Raw genomic sequence first — 15,092 nt, 5'->3', positions numbered from 1 at the left:
AGTGAGAACAGATTTAAAAGAAACTATAAAAGTAAAAGCATTTTAGGATAGTGTAAAATAGAATAAAAACTATAAAACAGAATTCAAATTAAGAGCACAAAGATATTAAAACAAGTAAAACTATGTGGTAAAAGCAATGTTAAAAAGTTGTGTTTTAAGATCTTGCTTAAAAATTACCTGCCTCTTAGTCCTGGCTCTAGGGACCATTAAAAGCTCAGTGTCAGAGGACCTGAGGGACCTACTGGGTGTATATCTTAAAGCATATCTGGTATGTATTTAGGTGCTTGATTATGTAATGACTTATAGACTAATAAAATAATCTTAAAATCTAAAACTGACAAGTAACAAGTGCAGTGTGTGCCCTCCTGGTCTTAGTGAGGACATGTGCTGCAGCATTTTGTACTATTTGGAGTTGGCTAATAGCTTTCCCCTCACATCGCCACGGTGCGCTCTGTGCTCCTGGTGGGGAAAGGACAGGGCGGTGTGCGCTTCAGGCTCACGGGACAAGAGCATCAGACCCTAGGGGGTCAAAGGGCACACTGCTGACGGGGCGGGCCTCATGCATTCCCACCGGGGCACGGTGAGGCGCCTGGCGGCCCCCTGCTGGCGTCCGACTCCTCCGACCGCACGGCAAGGCTGTGGGACCTGGGGAGCGGAGGGGCTGGGAGGGGCCTGACCAGCGCTGCCTGTCCTACTAGGCTGACGTGCTGCTCGCCGGCGTCCCCAACAAGGTCAGCGTCTTCGGCTCCAGAGGTGAGTGGGGCCGTCACTCGTCACCAGGCTCCGCGGCATCTTGTCAGTTGAGACGCCATTTTAACCTGTGGTGGTCTGGCAAAAACAGCCACAAAATACAAAGAGTATGAATAGGGATGCAAAATTCTGGGAATACTCACACACTTCCCACAGGGATTTACAGGAATGTATGGGAATTAATCAAATACAAATAGTATGAAGACATCACGCAATGTTACTTGGTGAGTCAGACATATGCTATCGGCTGTCCCTGATTGATGATGTCACACAGTGGCAGAACCCCTGGTGGAGCGTCTCCATCTCCATAGTGAGGCTGGAGCCAAGACCACACCGTGACCACAGCCGAAGGGCAGGAACGCCACTCCAGAAACTCCAGGTACACGCAAACACACACACACACCACACACACACTCCGAGGTGACAGTTAGTGAGCGGGATGTGCATCCGTATGTCTGTCTATGCTGATTGGATGGATTTCACACTCGCGGCACCACAAGTCAGGTCAAGTCATCTTCTCTTCTTACAGGTGCACCTGCTGTACCTTGCCGGCCCCCGAGGACGCTGTGCAAACCGGGCTAGCGTCAATGGAGTGAGTCTCTTTCTTCTTTCAGTCTAAAAGGCACTCAAATATTTAGGACATTTTATTGGCCTCACCTCTCTCCCTCTTTCTCATTCTGATGCTCTTTGTCTCTCTCTCCCAGGTGAACGTGAGAGCAGGACGCCTGGCCGCGGCCTCGGGGGACCGTGTCGAGGCGTGGGGAGCCCCGAGAATTGGAGGGGTCGTCAACAAGGGACCCACGCTCACCTGAATCCACGCCACTGTCCAACAAGAGAACCCTTGTTGAAAGATACAACACAACCCCTCAGAGCAGAGAGAAGCAGGCCCAGCTACCCCTCTGTCCATCCATCCCTCCATCCATCCCGCCATTCATCCCTCCCTCCATCCGTCCACTCTGTTCGTCCGTCTGTGCTGTAAGAGAATACCCAGGCCGCTGCAAATCCACCACCATCAATTCAGTTGACTGAAGCTATGGCCACCTGTTCACTGGGGCCGGGTTGAGACTAGGTCTTATTCCTGCAGAGGACAGAACAGGGTTGGGACCAGGTTTAAGGTTGGAGAGACAGGTTCAAATCACTACATTCTAGTGGCCTTAAACCAACACCTATTTTACAGCCTAACCGACATCCTCTTACTCAGAGCTAGCGGCATGGACGTCGTCTGCAGCCATGGGATCTAGTCTCGTTCGGTCAGAGCAGAGCCTGCTTGTGTAACAGCCAGTAGCATGTTATGGTCTTGCTCTGCGCGCCACAGCTTCTGTTCCCCACTGCCTCCTCATTACATGTCTGGTCCGTAAACACTTTTGTTTTGTAGTGTGTTTGCCTTCTGTAGTTTTTGTATGTTTTATATTGTTCCTTTACTCCTATTTTCTTAAATGTTCCTATTGTACAGCACATGGTTTATAAATAAAATGTACTTACCACTTACAGGTGTGTTCTTCATCTTATATACGTATATTTGGCCCTCATGGGGTAGCCAGCGGATGCTTATCTGAATCATACAAGAGATGAGTTATTGGTTGGCTGAACTAGACGGGAGAGCTCAGGATGATCATGACTGACAGCTCAGCCGGTCACACAAGATGTCATACTCTGGCTACCAGGACGCTCTCCAAACTCTCTCCAAACGCTCTCCAAACTCTCTCTCTCCCCACCCTCCATGAGAGAAGAAAGTTACTCTGTAGGGACTTTGCACTGAGCCTCCTGAACTCCCCCTTCAAGAACTGGCTCCCCCCCCTTCAGAGCCCAGGTGTCCGGTCGGCACACCAGACATGAAGCACACCTGCAGACACCCAGGACAAGAACCAAAAGATACAGGATGTCTCCCATCCCCTCCCTGACAAGAATCTTGAATGACCATTTTAAATATTGAATGTTTGTTCTATTGGTAATTTGAGTTAGCCTAGGTTTAATGTAAATATTCTTGTAAAATACTCATGCATTTCAGTTTTTAACTGCCATACAAGTGTCAAATAAAAAACTTGAACTTGAAACTTGAACTTGATGTCCACCTGGGGTCAATCTCCTCTGCTCCTGTCCTCCTTTGGTCTTTGGGGCAGTACAGTTAGGATCAGACCGGTTGCTGAAAGGTTGCTGGTTCAAATCCTGAGCTGGGCCACTTGAAAAGATGGGAACTTAATCGGTGTCTCAAGGGCTGTTGGGTGAGTTCCTATCAATAATTGACTAACATTGTGCCTGCTAATTGTGACATTGCGAAGATTAGAGGGAAGAGAAAACAGCCTTGGTGGGAGCCTGTACTGATGGTAGTCTCTCTCCAGACTCAAATATTACATTGAATTGCTGCGCTCTGCATACTACATAATAGAGTCTGTGCCACTTCGCCACCCAAGCAGGTGTTCTGTTGGCATATCGATGGGTCAAAATTGAAAGAGTGACAGGTCATAGCAGCAAATGAGAGACACTAGCCCAGGTTAGGGAATATCTATGGGTGGGAATGCCTGATTGCGAAAGTCGTTACTGACTGGTGTCGCCGGGATTCCGGTGCTACCAATGAATTGCCAGGATTTGAACACCAGATTTTTGCATGAAGTGTCCCAGTACCATAGAGAGATCTGCAGCATGCAGTAACATGGTTTTGGTCTTGAGACTATGGAGTCAGAGATGTGCTTGCCCAGTTTCACGTGCTGCTTCCTGTCAGACAGGAAGTCTGTGGTCTACCTGCAGGTGGGGTCAGGTAAGCGCATGCTCCAGAGTGAACGGGAAGATGGTGTTGAAAGCAGAGCTGAAGTCCATCAACCAGCTGGAGAATGAAGTGAAGGGCCATGTTTACTGCATCATCCACTGACCTGTTGGCTCTGTAGGCGGACTGCAGGGGGTCCAGGAGAGGGTCTGTGATGCATTTGAGAGGCTGCAGAACAAGGCACTTAAAAACCTTCATTGCTACAGTGGTCAGGGTGATGGGTCTATAGTCGTCCTTGCTTTCTTGGGGACAGGGATGATGATGGAGCTCTTGAAGCAGGCTAGTACTTGGCATGTCATAGTGAGTTTGTTTGCTTCCTTCCTTCATTCATCTACCCTGGCATTCCCCTTCCCCTTACTTTTTTTGACCTCTCGTTCGTCCTTCACGTCAAACAGCTAGTAGGACTGGATGGGCCAGCTGACCGCACACACGCGCACACACACGCAAACACGAGCTGCGAGCTAGCCTCCCATAAAGGTCTCTCCCAAGGACATCTGCGACCAATGTTAGCTAGCCCAGTTCGCCATGCACTAGCCTACTTTGCGTGTTGGCTACCGGGTTGCGAGATTACTTTTCGCAGTTTAGCAAGAACACCATAGAGTTTAGGGTGAGGGTCAGGTGTAGGGTTAGGGGTTAGGGTCTTCCTTAACCCTAAACTCAATGGTGTTATCGCTAAACTGCGAAACGCGTAGACACTCCCGGCGTGGACGCACGTAGGCCAGAAAAGCACAACTGCACAAGTACAAAAGTCACCGGAAAGCAAGAAAAGCACAACTGCGCAAGTACAAAAGTCACCGGAAATAGTCAAATGACTACAAATTTGCCAAGATGGCGCGGTTCAATAGGGCTTCATTTGTGATAGCGCTCAGTGAATGGAGTGGCTGTATCCAGTTATATTAATACATACATGTGTAGAACCAATTGTGAGCCACACTCCATTTCAGTAGGTGGCGGTAATGCACACCATATGTTGGTTGCCAACCGCCATAAGAAGAAGAAGAAGTCACAAAATTGACAGCTAGCTGTGCACTGCAGTCTGCACATGCGCATTGGTAGACGGAATTCACGACTCCTCGGGGGAGCATTACGAATGCACACTGACCGATATTGAGACGGAGTGCTCACTGAATCTGCTTCAAAATGATGAAATTACTACCTAAACTGTTGCTGCTAGTATTACTAGCTTTCCCAGCAACGATCTTCATGAAAGGTGAGTTTATCAATAGAGTATTTAATGAGCTGAAACAACCCTGGTCAGCTAAGTAGCGGGCAAGGCTAATGCCGCCACTAGCTAGCTAACGTTACATTCAATGGGAGGGCCATTGCTTGTGTGACATGTGCAACTTGCCTGGCTGTATATATTTTTGACAGCTGCGACATTGCAAGCACTTAATGTGACAAGTATTCGCACCGTCAAATTGTCAAAATAAAATCACACATTAAAATTATGCAGTTTTTTATAAATGGTGGGTCATTAGTCTTGCTAGTCTTCAATCGGTTCTCACTAGACTGACGTGTCCTTAGAATTAGCTAGCGGCTAGCTAAAGCTAGCGGTTAGCTAAAGTTTGCTAAGGTTAGCAGGACCACTAGCTGGCAAGCAAGCAAAATGTAAATCCAAATCTGTCAAACCCGCCAGCTTTTCTTGTAAAGTCAACGTTAGTTAATTTAGCTAAGTTACCCCCGTTAATGAGGTTGCTATGCTCGCTAACATAAAATCACATCTTGATGGATATCTAACGTTAGCACTAGCAGATGGCTAACTGTTTAGCTAACGTTATCACTGACTGATTATGCTATTCGCCTGACACGTCAGTCACTGCTGCACGCCACGGTCAAATCACAGAGCCTGATTGTTTAACTTAGACTACCGATTGACAGCAAGATAGCTTGGGGCTAAGCGTGGTTTGGCTCTTGTTGGCCTCATACGACCTCTATTTTTTTTGGGCAAAGCCTGGTATGTAAGCCTGCTAACCAATCATATTGAGTTTCTGAGCCGTGTGGTGTGCTAGCCTTTGTATGCGATGCCATAAAGAATTGGAAAATGTATTAGCCTTAGACCTAGCTAACTATCAGTATTTGCATAATAGTAACAAGTCAGCTAGCTATGATGAGCTAACAGTATGTGGTAAGTTATTCTGCTGCTTGCAGGGACGATGGTGTCAGCCCAGGATGCAACTGAGGATGAAGAGGCAGTGGATGTGGATGAAGACACTGTGGATGACGTGACCGCTGAGGATGAGGATGACGAAGCTGAGGTCGAGGATGATGAAAATACGGAGCTGGTAGGAAATGCTGCAGAGAGAAATACAGTCATCAATGGATTAAACCATCAATGGAGTATTATTGTATTCTAGACACTGTGCCAGTAGCCCCTTGTACACTGGACCAGACCTCATGAATGCAGGTGACTGATGTCTAATTGTGTTAACGTTTAGACGGAAGAAAAGGAGGAAGAGGAGGAGGAAACCCTGGCGGGAGAGATGAAGGCCTCCCCCAACGCTGACACCACCATCCTCTTCGTCAAGGGCGAAGGTAACAGACCCAGTCACATAACGCATCACTGGACCTCCTACACTGGTTCGAAACCCAACCTATAGCTATTTCCAGTACCTTAAGAAAGAACGTGACGCACTCCAGTGTGATTATTCCTTGTGGATTTAATCTTCCTCCTTTCCTACATTTCCCAGACTTCCCTGCCAACGACATAGTCAAGTTCCTGATGGGTTTCACCAACAAGGGCAGCAGTGACAACTTTGTGGTGGAGTCTCTGGATGCCTCCTTCCGCTACCCCCAGGACTTCCAGTTCTACATCCAGAACTTCACCGCTCTGCAGGTGGGGTGGCTGGTTTGGATGCCAATGTGCTCTTGAGCAAGGCACATATCGCCTACATTACTTCATCCGTGTGTGTGTGTGTTTGTGTGTGTTTGTGTGTGTGTGTGTGTGTGTGTGTGTGTGTTTGTGTGTGTTTGTGTGTGTTTGTATGTGTGTGTTTGTGTGTGTTTGTGTGTGCGTTTGATGGGTTAGGTTAGGCAAAAGGACTCATTATTTATGACTATATATATAACAGGGTTTTTCCTGGCTCAGAATGGGTCTTTGGGGGGTGATGCGCACACAATTTTTTTTGGGAAACCTCAGTTTTATGCCGAGTAGCCTACCAGCATGTATAGGCCTATACTCTTTCTGCTGTCGTTCTGACTGAGCTCACTTTCCACAATCGCAGGAAATCTCCCAACATGACACAAAATGGCCAAAAAGAGAGGAGCCAAGGCACTCTTGTTCTGGGATAAAGTTAAAAAGCCTTTATTTTCACGGGCTAATGCTACACGTTGCGGCCTGCTCAGGCCTTCATCAGGGCATCTGGCACAAAATGGATATGAATCCAAAACGATTAAGATACTGATGATTAATAGACAGGTTCTCGATTACTAGTGGTCCAAACCATGGACAATGCAAGAAAGAGGGATGGGCTGCACTTGAAACAAGCTATCAAACACATTTGGAGAGAATTTGAATTTTGGCACTGGTGATTTTTCTAAAATCTCTTTGGGGGGCACCAAAAATTCCTCTATGCAGAAAAACCCCCATATGGTGGGGGAGTTTTGTATTGTGTAGTAATGGATATTGTTATTGTGTTACAGCTAGGTGTAGTTGTTCCCCCGGGCCGTCAAGCCACTTTTGAGTACTCCTTCATCCCTGCTGAACCCATGGGTGGGCGGCCCTTCGGACTGGTCATTAATCTCAACTACAAGGACAGCAGCGTGAGTTACAGGCTTGTGTGTGTGTATTTGTATAAACACATTCCATGTTGTATGCTGTGTTGACAAGACTTTTGATTCGGTCTGTTCAGAATAGGTTTCTAGTTTTTGAGTAATAGTCAAAATTCCTAACGGCTCCTTACTCACCTCTCTCTCCCGTTCCCAGGGTAACGTGTTCCAGGACGCCGTGTTCAACCAGACAGTCACCGTCACCGAGAGGGAGGATGGCCTGGACGGAGAGACGTGAGTCAGCCTGGCTGGGGTCTGGAACACACTGGACCTCTCTGTCTCTGTTTCTCTCTCTGTCGCTCTCTGTCTCTGTTTCTCTCTCTGTCTCATACACTCTCTCACAGACACACTCAGAAAATCTCTCACACGCACAGTCTCACAAACCCTCACATGCACACAAATGCTCTCTCGCTCTGTCACACACACACACACACACACTGTCTCACACACTGTCACACACTCTCACACACACAACCATTCTAACTGCAGTTCACCCCAGCCACCAGGGGGCAGTGTGTGCTATGTTAACCATCTCTGTCTCCACCTCTCTCAGGATCTTCATGTATGTTTTCCTGTCCGGCCTGGGGCTCCTGGGCGTTGTAGGTCTTCACCAGCTGCTGGAGTCCAGGAAGGTAAAAGACTACCAACTCCCTGCATCTCCACCACCACAATCATCATCATCTCCACCCCACCCATCTCCACACCAGAGAGATAGCCAACTGTACTTTGGATAGGATGGCTGTTCAACAGGGAAAGATACACACACGCGCGCGGGCACACACACATAAAAGCCATATCAGACATCCGATACCAAGCCTTATAGGCGACTACAGTTATATCCCACTATAGAGACGGCAGAATGTGATAGAGGTGACTGAACACTAGATCAGGGTCAGTTAGCAGGGGGTAACTGAACACTAGATCAGGGTCAGTTAGTAGAGGGTAACTGAACACTAGATCAGGGTCAGTTAGCAGGGGGTAACTGAACACTAGATCAGGGTCAGTTAGTAGAGGGTAACTGAACACTAGATCAGGGTCAGTTAGCAGGGGGTAACTGAACACTAGATCAGGGTCAGTTAGTAGAGGGTAACTGAACACTAGATCAGGGTCAGTTAGCAGGGGGTAACTGAACACTAGATCATGGTCAGTTAGTAGGGGGTAACTGAACACTAGATCAGGGTCAGTTAGCAGGGGGTAACTGAACACTAGATCATGGTCAGTTAGTAGGGGGTAACTGAACACTAGATCAGGGTCAGTTAGTAGGGGGTAACTGAACACTAGATCAGGGTCAATTGGCTACCAAATTGGGTGAAAGTGGGATAAAATCCCCAAATAATTCTATAAAATAAAAAGTTGTTGAAAAAAAGCTGTTAAAAGGTTCCAAAAAAGTTCAAAATTTCCCAAATTCCCGTAATGGAAGCATAACTTCCCATGGTAAATTTCCAGAAAGTTTCCACCCCTTTGCAACCCTACTGTTGTTGTTTCAGGCAGGGGTCAGCGACGAACAGAGCAGGATCAGAGATGGTACCAGCACGCTCCTCAGGAAGTCTGAGGTAGACAGACGGAGAAGGGACACGCTCAGAAACATGTTAGACTGTCAGGAGTCCAGTCACAGCTGTAGTTATCTCACACAGACGGAGGGGGGAGGTCAGCGGTCTAGAATGAGTCTCACAGCCCCACAGACGGAGGGGGGAGGTCAGCGGTCTAGAATGAGTCTCTCAGCCCCACAGACGGAGGGGGGAGGTCAGCGGTCTAGAATGAGTCTCACAGCCCCACAGACGGAGGGGGGAGGTCAGCGGTCTAGAATGAGTCTCTCAGCCCCACAGATGGAGGGGGGAGGTCAGCGGTCTAGAATGAGTCTCTCAGCCCCCACAGACGCAACAGGTAAAGACTGTCAGAGGGAGGAAGCTGGAAGGGTAGAATGTGAGAAACAGATTGCGGAAGTTCACTCCTCCACAGTTTACAGGCTGGTCGCATCACATCCTGTTTCCGGTTTGCTCACTTCGTGTGTGTGTGTGTGTGTGTGTGTGTGTGTGTGTGTGTGTGTGTGTGTGTGTGTGTGTGTGTGTGTGTGTGTGTGTGTGTGTGTGTGTGTGTACGTACGTACGTACGTACACAGAGGAGGCGTCCTGCCAAAGTGGAGATGGGAACATCTAGTCACAATGATGTGGACATGAGCTGGATCCCACAGGAAACCCTCAACCAGATCAGTAAGTGTGTGTGTGAGTGAGAACTACTGCATGAAAGCGGGGACATATGTTCTGGTGTCTGCTGCACTCAAAGGGGACCCTGTGTCCTACCACTTCCCTGCCTGTGCTTCATTCTAGAATGTTCTTTCCACGAACCTGTAAAGCTTTATTGGTAACTGGTGATAATATTTGACTGCCCTCTGTGTTGTCTCTTGGGGGGGGGGGGGTCATACTCAGACGGCCTGTCTCTGTGTTCTGACCTGGCTTGGGTTTCTACAAACCTGTTTGGTCTTTCTCTCTTTATGCATGCGGGTCACTCACTCGTTCTTTTCTCTCCTTCTCTCCCTCCCTTCCCTTCCGTCCTTTCCTTGCCTTTCCAGTGCAGAGTCGTCGAGGTGAGGCTTCTGTCCTGTCTGTGGTAGTAATGGTGGCTATTAGCTGGCTAGGGTACTGGATCATAGTGTCATATGTACAATCTCATCAGATTTTAACTACTTTCCTGCACTCGTGGACTAGTTTGGTGTTTCGCATCATAAGCCCTGTTATAAGGTTATTTACGATCATATACAGCGGTCCAAGTTTTGATGAATGGTGATCTCTATGGGCATATATATACCCACAGAGATCCATTGTGTCCTTAGTTGTGACATGAGCAATGAGCACTAATATCTGAGTGCAGTCTTTTCACAAAATGTGTATATGGGCCGTTGTATATGATCGTAAATAACCTTATAACAGGGCTATCCTTTATACGATATCCTTTAATGTGAAATCTCTCTTGACAGTTGTTATTTTAGAACTAGGTTTTACTTGTACAGTATAAAGGAAACCAGTCTAGGTTATTTCATTTCAAACCTTTATTTTAACTCGTAAAGCTCCGAGGTTTCCCTCATTTACAGTGACGACGAGCTTACTAAAAACAGACACAAATCAACAAATACATTCAATAAACAAAATAAATCGGAATATGTCTATTGGTCTGATTAAGTTGTTTCTAATGTAATGGAGCTTCCGGTGTGCTCTTGTGAAAATCTCTTGATTTGCCAATCTCACCCCTCTCCCCCTCCATCCCCCTCTCACCCTCTCACCCTCTCCCCCTCCATCCCTCTCTCCCTCCATCCCTCTCTCCCCCTCCATCCCTCTCTCCCCCTCCATCCCTCTCTCTACCTCCATCTCTCTCTCCCCCTCCATCCCTCTCTCTCCCCCTCCATCTCTCTCTCCCTCCCTCTCCATCCCTCTCTTCCTCCAGACAAGGCCTCCCCCAGGCGATCTCCCCGTAAGAGGAACCAGAAACGCTCCGCTGGTTCTGACGAGTGATTGGCGACACCCCCTCGGAAAGCCCCCCCCCCCCCCCCCAGTTAAGCACCACCTGGCACCTGCCACTGACATGCCAACAACGTGCTGCGACCAGCCCAACGCCACCTATCTGCTGGGGGAAGAAACAACAAACAAACAAACAAGCCACCCACGAAAACAAAGATGACCCCTGTCCTCCCTACAGAGAACTTTAGTGCCAACCTTGCTGAGGATGGCCCTTTGTAAACAGTTTCATAAAGCAACCACACAAGTCTCCTTTTAGTTTGAATGGTTATCCTGTGTAGAGCAGGGGGGGGGTTGTTTCTGAGGGATGGGACACTGGGCTACAGTATAATGGGAAACGCTACACTTCAGGTTTTTGTTTCTAGATTGATTCTTATTTGGCACTGCCTGTACCTGTGAATTGGACTTCTGAGGCAGTATAGTGTGTTCTTTTCTGGGTTTTTGTTTATTGTGGGGGGGGGGCAGCCATGATTACATCTTTGTTTTTGTGTTTTATTTTTGCACTGGTTAAACAATCTGCACATTCTGGGTGTTTGCCTGTAGTTCATCTGGCAGCCTATGGGTAGGTAGGGGGGTGCTAGAGAACTTGGAGTCCGGTCCAATGGCTGCCAGTTTCCTGTCCACTGTCTGAAGTGCACTGCTATGCTACGCTTTTACTGACATCTTGGATGACTCTGTGGACACATGCTAGGGAAGGAGATACAGGCAACCTGGGACACGTTGCATTCCAGAAAGTTGTTCCCTTCCATTTCTCCTAGTCTACTTGGGTGTCCTTGTTCACTCCCCTCCACAGAACTGGGATGATTGTCCATAGTTGGACATGGCTTTTTCCTGTGATATCTGTGAAGTGGATAGAAGGGATTTAGAGAGCATGGGAGGAAGCAACCTTTGTGAGGGAATGCTTGTCTAGTTTTTGCCAGTACTCCTCCCCGAAGCCCTTGATGTGCCTGTTTTGTACTTTACTTTCTGTTTACTATAATTAACTGTAAATGAAACTTGCATTCTTCATACTCCAGGCTTCAGTTGACAGAACTGTGTATTCAGGATTGGATTTTTAGAAGAAAATGTTTTTGTAATGTTTATCTTGATTAAAACACTGGTGTACAGAGCTCGAGGACAGCTGTTGTGATCTGGTGGAACGGAAGAGTTAATTTATTCCCAGAGTTTGTGGGCTTTTATAAAATACAATATTTCCTGAGTTTCCAGATCAAAGGCCATCGCTGATATCTACACTCTATACCGGTCTGAAACCCTGTGTCCTAACAGCAACCCAACCTGAATTTGATTCTGCTGCAGTTGTTTCAGAGAACAGTGATGATGAGCGGAGTGATTTATGGTTGTTTTGCCAGGCTAGCTGGCCTGTCCACTTAAGCCTAGTTTACAACCTGTAAGTCCTGTCAAAAGAGACTGCTGGACTAGAGCTTTATCTGGTTAACAAACAGGTATGAAGGACATCATGTGGTCAAGGCCTTTAAGACCATATAGAAGCAAGATGAGTCACTCTTATTGGAGTATCTCCCTGTAATACTCCCTGTAATACTGCATGGCACTAGGCACTGCTGAGTTCTCAGAGCTGAGGATGAATGGCTTGGCCAAGAACCGTGGTTCATTCCTTGGATCCTACGGTTTGTAGGCTAAACCTCAACCCTCTTAATGTCTCCTTACCTCCATCTTGAAAGGTCAAGGAAGTTGCTGGACTGATTTTTTTAATTGTCTTATTTTGTTAAATACTTTTTAACGTAACAATCGTACATCTAGTGAAAATTCAGTGGTTAAAGATTCAACTCTTTACTGGTGCAATTGTGTTATGAAATCTTTAACTTTCTTTATAGATTATACAGATGGAACGCAAAATAAATTTTCATCTTTGAAATAAAAAGAATGCGATGAAAAAGATGCTATTGTGGCTTTAAATTTTTCTAGTGCATTTTTTCTTCCGAGTCTGAACGAGCTTTATTCATACTGGTGTAGACTGACCAGATTGATGTCGAAAATAGTTTTAAGTAATAAGAATGTCCTAAGCATTTAGTTCCAGTTCCTTCACATGAAACTATTCTGTATGTTGTGTTGAACATTTGTGATGCAAACTGTTTGGCCTGAGAGTTACCTGGGTGGTAATGATGGATCTTTCATACAATTCTTACTTCATTCAGCTGCTAACCTGTTAGTTTCATAGATTCGGGGAACAAAAACGGGCACAACACCAGTTTGATTCACACACCTTTCCTTAATATATCTTTATTGCTTTTAAATTTGTATCCATACAGAACAGCTGTACATCTCTAGATTTGTGACCCACTAGCATTTACTGTAATACCACCAGTTAGGGAGGGGCAGAGGGGAGGAGCAGCACAGTACCTGATGCTAACAATACATTAACATTAGGTACCAGATGCTAACAGGCTAACGTGAGTTCTGAACAGGTCCAGTATAATGTACTGTAGTCAGTGTTGGGGAGGCTGAATGTAGCCATCATGTTTAAAGGTTCCTTTCAAGTTCCCTTTCACAACGAGAGCACGACACAGACTGCCAGTCCATCAGTTCTAGACTCAGGAGTCAGATCTGGTTTGATCTATCCGTAAGAACAACTTCTTACGACATACGAACGACTGATAATGTATCTGAAAGGGGGGGGATACAACATGAACAAAGAAAGAGGGGAAAAAAGACGAGGGAAGGAAAAAATCAAGAGAAAAACCACCATGTTGATCAGTATTTCTACACTGTTCAGTTATAATTCTGCTGGAGGGGGAGTCTGGCAAGCAGCACACAGCTCTCCCTGCTCTGCTGGTCGTTGAGTTCACAGTCAAGTGCTAGATGTAGTGATTGACAGCTTTTTAATCGTTAAAATACAAAACAATGAAACAAAAATCATGACTTGGAAGAACTTCTTGCAACTCAGGAAAAAAAAGAAGAAGTATTGAATATGAATTGTATAAAGACCCTGAGAGCTAGATAAAGAGAGAGAGAGAGAGAGAGAGAGAGATACAGAAAGAAATGAAGAATAAATCATCCATAACTCGACACAATTATGTTACCATGCAGGAAAACAAACTAGCCTAAAAACTCACCCTTTAACTGAACACAATGAATTTCACAGTTTTATAGTATTTATATATCTGAGAGACAGGGGGGGGGGGGGGAATCATTTCTTAGCCAAACTAAAAATAATAAACAATATAATGCTAGACCCAGCAGTTGTCCATCCGCGGACACAGATATAGGTCTAGATAAAGCTTTAGAATCAATAATAGTGATTATTGCTAATTGACGGTTGTCCCCAGATTAATATCTGCCTCGGGGAGACTGTCTCATGGTGTTCTCCGCAGCATCAGTGATATTAACACATGGCTTCTCCACTCAGGCTCCAAATAAATACATTGTAAAACAGTCTGTCATGTGCATTCTTATGGAGACTCCAGTCACTCCTACTAACCCAAACACACACATACGCACGCACACACACACACACACACACACACACACACACGCAGAAACGACAGGTACAAAAAAAATAACATGGAGAAAGAGAGAGAGGCTGAGTCCATACTGACACAGAACAGAACAGTTTCCGGGGATCAAGGCAGCTTTGAGGCGACCTCCAGTCTGCCGACGCCTGCCTTGGTCAGAGCAGGCTCAAGAGGAGATTCCGCTGTCCCACCACTAGGGGTCTCCACAGTCACCGTGTGCTGATGAGTACATCCATCTGATAACTTGTGGAAAGTCCCCTTTTAATACTCAGTTCTGCACCGGCATACTCAGCACTGAAACTGCAGCCCAACTCTGTTCAGTTAATTTCCTCTATTTGATTGCTCTGCTGTTTGTGATCATCATCATCATAGTAGTAGTAATAGTAGTAGTTTGTTGGTTTGTTAGTGCCAAATAGACAGCACCAGGCAGTCCCGAGGGGCTGGGGGGAGGAGGATCTAGTTAACCTCTGTATCCCTCCGCCCCCCAGCCTAACCACCGCCGCGCCTGATGCTGCCTGGATTACCAGTTCATTATGAGCGTTGAGGTTTGATTCGTTTACTTCTGAGGTTCCTTTATATCAAAATAAAATAAAAAATACAGGACACATAGCTATATATATATAAATCTTATAAAGCCCCAAACCCCGTTGGTTGACATGACTGATAGTTGAACCCCCCCTCCTGAAGTATGAGAGCTGTTCATTGGGGTTAGCCCTGGTGGGGAGGGAGAGGGGGCAGCAGGGCGACAGTTCAAGTACACAAGACAAGAAAACAAACACCAGCAACATCAGAGCAGTATTTAAGCCCACTGCTGTGACAACACACCACCACCACCAC

At 46.4% G+C, this 15,092-nt stretch overlaps 1 protein-coding gene across 2 annotated transcripts; it reads left to right on the top strand.

Annotated features, from left to right (window-relative positions):
* Window positions 1-4,574: 4,574 nt before the first annotated feature.
* On the top strand, window positions 4,575-12,667 carry ssr1 (signal sequence receptor, alpha). 2 transcript variants are annotated; one of them, XM_084451659.1, is made up of 10 exons: window positions 4,575-4,721; window positions 5,660-5,793; window positions 5,947-6,043; window positions 6,199-6,344; window positions 7,151-7,270; window positions 7,434-7,510; window positions 7,830-7,908; window positions 9,396-9,486; window positions 9,846-9,860; window positions 10,715-12,667. In XM_084451659.1, the coding sequence occupies exons 1-10, from the start codon at window positions 4,652-4,654 to the stop codon at window positions 10,780-10,782; spliced, it is 897 nt and encodes a 298-aa protein (XP_084307785.1). In that variant the 5' UTR covers window positions 4,575-4,651; the 3' UTR covers window positions 10,783-12,667. The 2 variants fall into 2 exon arrangements, with proteins under 2 accessions (XP_084307785.1, XP_084307786.1); XM_084451660.1 differs by lacking the exon at window positions 9,846-9,860.
* Window positions 12,668-15,092: the final 2,425 nt, after the last annotated feature.

Source organism: Borostomias antarcticus (assembly GCF_949987555.1).
Source record: "Borostomias antarcticus genome assembly, chromosome: 2".
Lineage (NCBI taxonomy): Eukaryota > Metazoa > Chordata > Actinopteri > Stomiiformes > Stomiidae > Borostomias > Borostomias antarcticus.
The sequence above is the reverse complement of the archived record's forward strand: the minus strand, read 5'-3'. Positions and strand labels throughout refer to the sequence as shown.

Coding starts and splice junctions, on each gene's coding strand:
- ssr1 (XM_084451659.1), top strand. CDS start 4,652: ATGATGAAATTACTACCTAAACTGTTGCTGCTAGTATTACTAGCTTTC. Junction 6,044..6,198: donor CCTCTTCGTCAAGGGCGAAG/GTAACAGACCCA, acceptor TACATTTCCCAG/ACTTCCCTGCCAACGACATA. Junction 6,345..7,150: donor AGAACTTCACCGCTCTGCAG/GTGGGGTGGCTG, acceptor ATTGTGTTACAG/CTAGGTGTAGTTGTTCCCCC.